General features: G+C 36.0%; 1 protein-coding gene across 1 annotated transcript; it reads left to right on the top strand.

Moving 5' to 3' along the window:
• Positions 1 to 659: 659 nt before the first annotated feature.
• Positions 660 to 7961, top strand: GKN2 (gastrokine 2). The gene is made up of 6 exons (XM_004609156.2): positions 660 to 671; positions 3078 to 3131; positions 3539 to 3673; positions 5215 to 5325; positions 5976 to 6138; positions 7879 to 7961. Exons 1-6 carry the CDS (start codon positions 660 to 662, stop codon positions 7959 to 7961), a joined length of 558 nt encoding a protein of 185 aa, XP_004609213.1.
• Positions 7962 to 8954: the final 993 nt, after the last annotated feature.

Here is an 8954-nt window from a genome sequence, read left to right as displayed (position 1 = left end):
CACATAGCTTGGGGTAAGACCATGTAAATTTTTGTTAACCAGGGAAACAGGACAGAGTGCTCTCTGAGACTTGTTTCTCATGAATCTATAGAATTTGGTATTGAATAGAATTGAATGGAAGAAGACATACCAAGTCACTAGACCATTTACTCTCAAAGCAGTTTTCCTGACAACTATCCTTGCCTCTAGCTTCATACCTATTCTTTGGATAGAAGAAATGAACAAGTAAGGCAGGTATAAAATGACACATGGAGGTGGAGGTCTCAACTCCAGTCTCAGTGGGACATTTGACATCAGTAGGAGATATTAGGACTATGTCCTATATATCTACAAGGTGTTTTTTGTATAACAGGCATCTTGCAATATTTTTAAAGGGTGGAAGTTGAAATCTCAAGTTTAATGTAGAACAGATAAGCAGAAAACATTTACAGAGTGACCAACAGGTAAATTTTCGTTACTGACTAATGAACTTCATTGATACAGGGATGTGGTTAGGTCTTAATGGTGATAAAGGAGTTTCCTGGGTGTGTCTGAGATATGAACATAGCCTTTACCAAAGTGATCATTGTGGAAAGAGATTTCCCCACCTCAAAGCCAATATAAAGGAACCTGTTCTAGGCAACCTCACTGGCTCCAGCACCTTCTTTCCCTCAGGCAAAATGAAAATCCTTGTGAGTATTTCTTACTGCTTCTTTATACTCTTATGACTCGATTCCAGAGAATGTTTATGTTCTATATGCTTTGGATTTTAGGACTCAGAAAAACATCGTGTGCTTCTTAGATTTAATTAGTTTTGTGTTAATTAAAAAGCTAATTAGATGCAATTAGTTCTGTGATTGAACTAATTATGTCTTTAGCAGAAATAGTGCTGAATATTAAGTTGGATATTTATTTGCCCATTGTCTATTTTTAAAGATTTTTTGAGAAACAGAATTAAACCTAGAGAATTTAACTTAAGTGATTTAAACTTATAACAAGTAAGTACAAGTTTTGGAAGAATGTGGGTATTTTAGGACAATTGATTTGCTATCTAAAAGAGAAGTAATTTTAAAATAATGTGATTAGTAATACTACTAATAATGGTAACCTAATTGCATATTAGACCCAATACTAAACATTTTGCACGAATAATTTTTATCTATTCACTTCAATTACTAAGTTTCTCCCCATTCTTCAGAAGAATGTGAGGCACAAAGGAATATAGTTTCCCTGAGCCAGTAAATATGAGCTATAGGCTTAAAATTTACCTTTCACAGGCCCCACTTATAGAAGCAATCTTGTCAAAATTTAAGCAGCTGGATGAAAGTCTAATAACCCATCTTTTCTAAATACTCCCTTGGGAAAAAGTATCCTATTCCTTCCCTGACCTCAGCCTCTCATAATTTCACAGTGCAGTGCTCCATGCAGACTGAACTATGTTCTTAACCCAGAATGGAACTTCTTTTCTGAATCTTTGTCTCTTATTCTTCGTCAACTGAAAAAGAAGGCAAACTGTTAACACCCTCCTCCTAGGATGTTAAATATGGTCAGATTAAAGACCTACATGTACCAGCAGTCTCTTGATTTTCCTAAGCCTAAACCACTTATCTGTGGAGTATTAACACAGTGTTAGGTGATGGTTCCTGGGGCGCTGAACACTTCCTGGGTTCTTTAATTGTACCAGTAAAGTCGTCAGTCCCCCAATCCCTATTCAAACCTGTTAGATCATTAAACAGAATAGATAGGTAATGTGAAAACTGTCCCGAGTCAGGAAAGATGTGTTTCTATGCAAGAAGGTAGGTTGGATATCTGCACAGAGATCTTTTTTTTTTTTTTTTTTTTTTTTAATTTATTTATTTTTAATTAGAGAATCACCGTGAGGGTACAGTTACAGATTTATACACTTTTGTGCTTATACTTCCCTCATACAAAGTTTGGAACCCATCCCTTCACCAGTGCCCGTTCTCCACCACCCGTAAACCCAGTGTCCCTCCCACCCTCCCCAATCCCATCTCCCCCCCACCCCACCCTGCCACTGTGGCAAGGCATTCCCTTCTGTTTTCTCTCTCTAATTAGCTGTTGTGGTTTCTGCACAGAGATCTTTGATTGATACTCCATCCCTACTCACCAAAAAGAAATATTATGGAAGGAATGTAAAGAAAAGTGGAAAAGTCTCACTGACAATCCTTAAAAATACGTACTCTTTCCCCTCCAACAGCAGTTCTCAATGATCGTGCAGTTCACTACAGTGAGCTTTTTCTTTTCAACATAAAACTTGTAATCACATCTACATAAATGATCTGACACTTAGAACACTATGGAAAAATGTCAAAACTGCCTCACTGTCAATGTTCCAGCTGGTCTAATAGTTGTCTGATGGTATCACTGAGACATGGGTTGTGGGAAAGTATGAAGATTTTCCTTCATTTAAACCTTAAAGGTGAATCATATCCGCAAGCATAGTATTCATAGTTTCCCTTAGAAATGTGTTGTACCTATTCCCAAGAGTCCATTTTAAGTCTGTTTTATCTTCTGTTCTCAGAGTTAAAAAAATTTTTTTCTTTTGATTTTAGGATACAGCTTCACTCCTGTAATCCAGGGTTAGTGTGAATCTTACCCAGGTGTAACCATAGTGAAATATATATTTTTTAATTTTAAATTTATTTTTTAATTGAGTATCACAGTGAGATATACAGTTACAAAGTTGTTCATGATTGGGTTTCAGTCATACAATGTTCCAATACCTCTCTCTCTCTCTCTCTCTCTTTCACTCGCTCTCTCCCACCCCCTGGGCCTTAAACCAGAATGAAATACTTGCTTTTTGTTCACTTGTCCCAAAGTTTTCTGACATATGAACACTATATAGAAGGTTGGGGATAGCATGAACTCAATAATGCATGTTAAAGAAATGAACATGTATTTAATGCTTTGAAAATAGACTGTTGACAATCAAGATTACTCTCCAGCAGTCCTGATTATATTATTTGGAAGTACTTTGTCTTACTGTATTAAGTGATCCTCATGTCTATGATCTTCAATTGAAGATCAACATAATCTTCAATGACTAAAGGAGTAAAAGTCTCTTATCTGCTTTTCAGGTGGCATCTCTTGTGGTGCTGGCCGTCTTTAGTACACAATCTCATGGATATGAGGTGAGTTGATTTATTAAGGACTTCATATCTTGAAAATATTGGGAGAAGAAAATGAAAACTGATTTGGAAACATGGGATGGACTTTATCAAAAGAAACAATGATGTTGGTTGTGTCTTTCCAACTGCAATTCTTTAAAAATGGAACCTATTGCTTTAAAATGTGGTCAATCTAATTGGTCCCACAATTTCATCACTTCTTTTATTTGTGATACAGTAGTACACTTGTAGAAGAATTTTGAAGTTTTATTTTAGTTTCAACTTTCTTTTTGTCCAAGAATCCCAATGAAGAGATTTCAGACTTCAATCGCTCATAGCAGAGGGAAAATTTTATTTTGACTGGGGTTGGAGGTTACTTTTAAATGCCTTTAACTTCTTGAAAAACCATTATATCTTTGTTGTCAATCTAGGTTTTTAACATCATGAGTCCAACCAATTATGGCAATGTTCAGCAAACAATGACAATTGACAATGAAAAGAATATCGCCATTGTTAACATCCATTCAGGATCTTGCTCCTCTACTACAATTTTTGACTACAAGCATGTAAGCAATGAAGAAATTATTTTACATCTTCAAAACTGGTCTTTTCAAGGGAAAAGAGATAGCCATAGAATACATATTTGAATTTCAAGATCTAAATGTGATTCTGTTGAAATTTTCTTGCTCTACTTTCCCTCAATATCTAAGTAAAATGATCAGAAAAATTAAGACTATGACAGGAACTATGCAGGCTTACTTGATATTTCCTGGTAGAGATGGGAATTGTGATGCTATTGTCTCATTCTAAGCTCAGAAAGTGCCTTATAAGAACCAAAAAAGCCCAAAGCAATGCCTAGCATAAATTCTCAGAAATGGGTTTAAAAGAATTCTGAAACAAAAAGCCCATCAGAAAAAAGTGAAACAATTTAAAGACAGAAGACAAAAAAAAAAGCAGAAGATATCTACATATATCTATGTATAGAACTATACGCAATTGACTATGTATGTGGGATATGCAATCTATCACACTTCTTTTCTAAAAAGAAATTTATCTTAACTAAAATATAGCCAAATTATTTTATTTCAGTTGTTATTATTAACAATTAGTCTTAGAAACTGATCAGAAAGATTATTCAGTAATTTAATCATTTATACCTTCATTTGTTTTCCACTTGTTCTCTAACACTAATTAGGAAATTTCTTTTACCTAGACACTGAAAAACATAAAGAGGCTTTAAGTAGATTGTAGTTCATTTCACTGGATGTCTGAACATGTTTTTATTATCCTTTTATTGCAAAAATGTCCATATATTCTCCCTCCTGATTGTTGTTGGGTGTTCCAGGTAATATTTAGAAATGTAGGATCTTTGAAATAAATAAACTGTTTCAAAAGAAGCCTTAATGAAATTGTTTTGCAGCAGATGTCAGGGAAATTCCAAAACTTTCTTTAAAATATATATTCATAAGAATATGGTTTAGGCTTCTTGGGTATCAGGTTTGGACCTATTCCAATTTTGAACTATAGGAAGTGGTAATTTGCAAGAATTAAAAATAGGAAGTAGAAATCTGAAAATCCCATTTTGAAAGAAAATTCCACTCTGATGAAGATTAGTTGCTTCAGGCTACCTCTGACTCCAAGTTCCTCATCATCTATTATTCTTTGGCCCTAATTTCCTCTACCTCTTGTCCAGTCAGTTATCAGGTTTTGAAGTGGAGAAGGAATAGAAAGGAGATGGTAAAGTCAGTGATGGTAGATTAAAAAAAATGTATGTGTGTATGTGTGTTGGGGGGAAGGGATGAGAATACATTTTAATCTGTTTAATATGTTTACCACCCCCAAGTGGCAGACTTAGATCTCATAACATGAAAAAAGGTCTGCATAGCATGGATTTTTACAATTTCAAGGAGATGAGATAAGTGAAGCTTTTGAAATAACATGAAAAATGAGAGTAAAGAGTTAGCATCTATTTATTGCAGATTGGAAAGCAGCTACATGCACTCACTCTGCATACATAACACTTTCCTTCAAGGCTGAGAAGAAAATCTCAGCAAGTTTAGAACCCAGGAACCATTAGTGGGCAGTAACTGTACTTTTACTACCTCAGGGCTACATTGCAACCAGGATGCTCTCTCGAAGAGCCTGCTACATCATGAACCTGAACCACAAAAGCATCCCTGCACTGGACCAGCTCAAACGGTATATCTATGAAAACAAGGTAATTCTGGCATAAATATGCTCTATTCTTGAACCAAAGAAAACTGGCCAGTGGGGAACTGGAGAGGGTGAGAAAGGAGTTCAAAACATTACAAATTACTGTGGATGGGATACTTGCCACTTACAAAACTTTCCTTTTCTATTATTTTTGTTGCTTTTGAGCGCAGGAGTACAACTATTATTTTGATTTCTATTCCATAGCCCCAATATAAGAACTTATGATAAATTCAAGTATATTTTTATAAAGGTACTATACAGTCTTTCTTCTCAGATTAAAAGTTTGTGATTGACAGAAAAATTAGTGACATTATTATATTTAATGAATCCAAAGTAGAAAGTACAGAGTGGTGAAACTAATAAATACTGTAGAAGGCTAGAACCTGGCTGTGATCCCCTTCCATGACTTCCTGTATGGAACAGCTTTGATATGAGACCATCCTCTCTTTGCCTTTTACTGCCACCAGTATCAAAAGTTTGTAATAATGAATATCAGAAAAGACTGAATGTCAGAAAAGAGTTGATCTCTTGAGTTCCAAGATCACCTTCTATTTACTAATCTAAATAGAACAAAAGATACAATTTAGAATATGGTATGCCAAATTTTTCTCACTTTAGTTTTCTACCCTCTTCCATCCTGTTATACTTTTTTAGACTCTGAAAAGTATGTTCTCTGACAAATACACCTGGGTCAAGTACAATCCTCTGCAGTCTCTGCTCACAAACGTGGACTGGTTTCTGTTCGGGTCTCCCATTAAACAGCTCTGCAGGGACATCCCTCTTTACAAAGGAGAAGTGGTTGAAAAGCCAAAGTCACGTGAGTACTAATACAGTATTCTTTCATCCAGCATTTTCTGAAAGCTCCTACAGAGCAGACACTTTGGTTGCTGTTATGTGAAGTACAAATAAGCATAAAACATGGTTCATTTGGGAATGGCATACCTACCACATGTGGACGTTGTGTAAACACTAAGAAGATGCAGAAATGAATAAAATCTACCTCCAGAGAACATACAATCTATTGGAGAGCTTTATGAGCAAATACAGATGAAAGATTAAAAAATGGTACCAAGGGAAAATGATTGAGTGTTCTCTTCTTCTTTTACATAGAAGGACTTTGGACAGGAAAAAAAATAGTTTTGGGACCAAAGAGATAGTATAGCATAGGGTTTTACCTTGCATGTGACTGATCTAGGATTGATCCCTGCCACCCCATATGGTCACCTGAGCTTGCCAGCAGTGACCCCTGAGTGCAGAGCTAGGAGTAAGCGCTGAGCAACACTGGGTATGGCTCAAAAACCAAAAGAAAGGAGGAGAGATATTCTTAAAATATTACCTTTTTAGAAATGATAAAAAGGAAATAATTATGAAATATTTTGGGGTGATAGATTGGTAGTGGGCAGGAGATGGAAGGAAGGAGGAGGAAATGAGGTGATGTAAACCAAAGGACTCACATTTCAATAATGTCAAGATCATGTTTTGGGTATCTAATTGTAGAATGGAGACCATAGTTAATAATATGGCATTATATACTTGGAAGTTGCTGATAGATATTAACCATTTTTTCACACAAAAAATTTTTTTGGTACTACTGAGATGTGGACTGGAGCAATAGCACAGTGGGTAGAGTGTTTGCCTTGCACTTGGCTGACCCAAATTCAATTCCTCCATCCCTCTCAGAGAGCCTGGCAAGCTACCGGGAGTATTCTGCCTGCAAGGCAGAGCATGGCAAGCTACCCGTGGCATATTCGATATGCCAAAAATAGTGACAAGTCTCACAGTGGAGACGTTAATGGTGCCCACTCTAGCAAATCAATGAACAACGGGATGACAGTGCTATACTATACTTTACGACTGAGATGTTGGGTGTGTTATGGTCCGAATCCTACAAATGTACTATCACTCAAATCACCTTGTACATCACCTTGTATACTTTATACAAAAGCATATTTTCCAGTTATTCTTCAGTAAAGTTAAAAAGTTCTCAAATATTGGCTAGAATAGGCCCAAGAGAAATAAACAGAAGTTACTGAATGACAGAGATTTTATATAAAAAAAAACAAAACAAAAAACCAAAAACCAAAAACAAGCAATCATACCAAACCCTGTTTCTTGCAGATGGTATATGTTATTGCAATCACAGTCAGTAATTTTGCACCAAGTTTTTAAATATGGGAGAGTTGGAAGAAAAGTCACACCTCTAATAATGAATACAACAAAAATTCCCCAGAGACACAGAGGAAGAGATAAACAGCATATATTGTACTTCTGCCACTCAGGAAAATATTTAAACATACTCTTTGTTTAGTAAGATTGTGAGTACTTTTAAGAAAGACACATTGACATGTCATCAGTACAGGATGTCAATTTCAATCTAGACTTTATTAGTTGTTCAGAAATTGTTTAAATCTTGTTTAAGTTGCCACATTACTATCCTTTAAAATACAAGTGCATCTAACAGCACCTAGTCAAGAGGTTTACAAAAAGACTTTGGTTTGCTACATTCTAGAAATATGTTTCTCAATGCTCTTTCTTTCAATTGCTTTTACCTTTTCAGATGTTGCTGGTGCTGGAGCTTGTGCAAAGGCTGGGATTCTGGGCATCCTTGGAATTTCCATCTGTGCAGACATTCACATTTAAATATCAGCCTCCCACTTTCATCTTTACAAAGAAATATACCCTTGGTTTCTAGCCAGCCTCCAAAGAAAATTCTTTCTCAATGTCCCAGTTAATTTCAAGTTTCAATAGTAAAACATAAATGCTATATTTACAGGTATCTGAGTGCTTGCTTTTTGGTTGTGCAATATCAAAGGAAGCCAAATGACTTTTATATGAATATATACAGAACAAAAGGAAACACCAGGATTTTAAATCATAAATTGTGAAATCCCAGTTCATACAGTTAGGTCACATACAAGTCGGTCAGCAATGGAAAGGTTTACATTCTCACATCTGCCCACTAGACCAGTTATTAATCTGTCCATCAAGCACATTGGGGTGACCTCAGTGGAAGGGCAGTTTTATCTCCATCCAGGGGTGGGTACCAGGTGGGATTGGAAAAACCCTTAAAATTTTTTTCCACTGCACCAGTGAATGACATTCTCCTGTTGACAAAGCAGCTTAGGGGGTCGTTCATGAGCATGCCTTTTAGGATTACATTATAGTTATTCAAACTAGCAGACTCAATCTTAATAAATATTATTATGCTATATTTTGTCTCTGAGTTATGAGACTGATAGTGGGGATACTCATTACCCCAGTGAAATGTACTGAACTAGAAACAAGAGCAAAAGTAACAATCTGACTGGGAATGACATACAAGACACACTCCCTATCCATTTTCCATAAAATCATAGAGGGATATATATATATACACATATATATACATACATATATACACATATAAATACATACATAAATATATGTATATATATACATATATATATACCTCTTGGAGAGCTCGGCAAGCTACCAAGAGTAACCTGCCCTCACGCAGAGCCTGACAAGCTCCCCGTGGCGTTTTTGATATGCCAAAAACAGTAACAATAACAGGTATCATTCCCCTGACCTTGAAAGAGCCTCCAATTGTTGGGAAGATGAGTAAGGAGAGGCTGCTAAAATCTCAGGGCTGGG

The sequence above is a fragment of the Sorex araneus genome, chromosome X (genome assembly GCF_027595985.1).
Source record: "Sorex araneus isolate mSorAra2 chromosome X, mSorAra2.pri, whole genome shotgun sequence".
In the NCBI taxonomy this organism is placed as follows: domain Eukaryota; kingdom Metazoa; phylum Chordata; class Mammalia; order Eulipotyphla; family Soricidae; genus Sorex; species Sorex araneus.
This window is presented reverse-complemented; position numbering and strand designations above follow the sequence as displayed.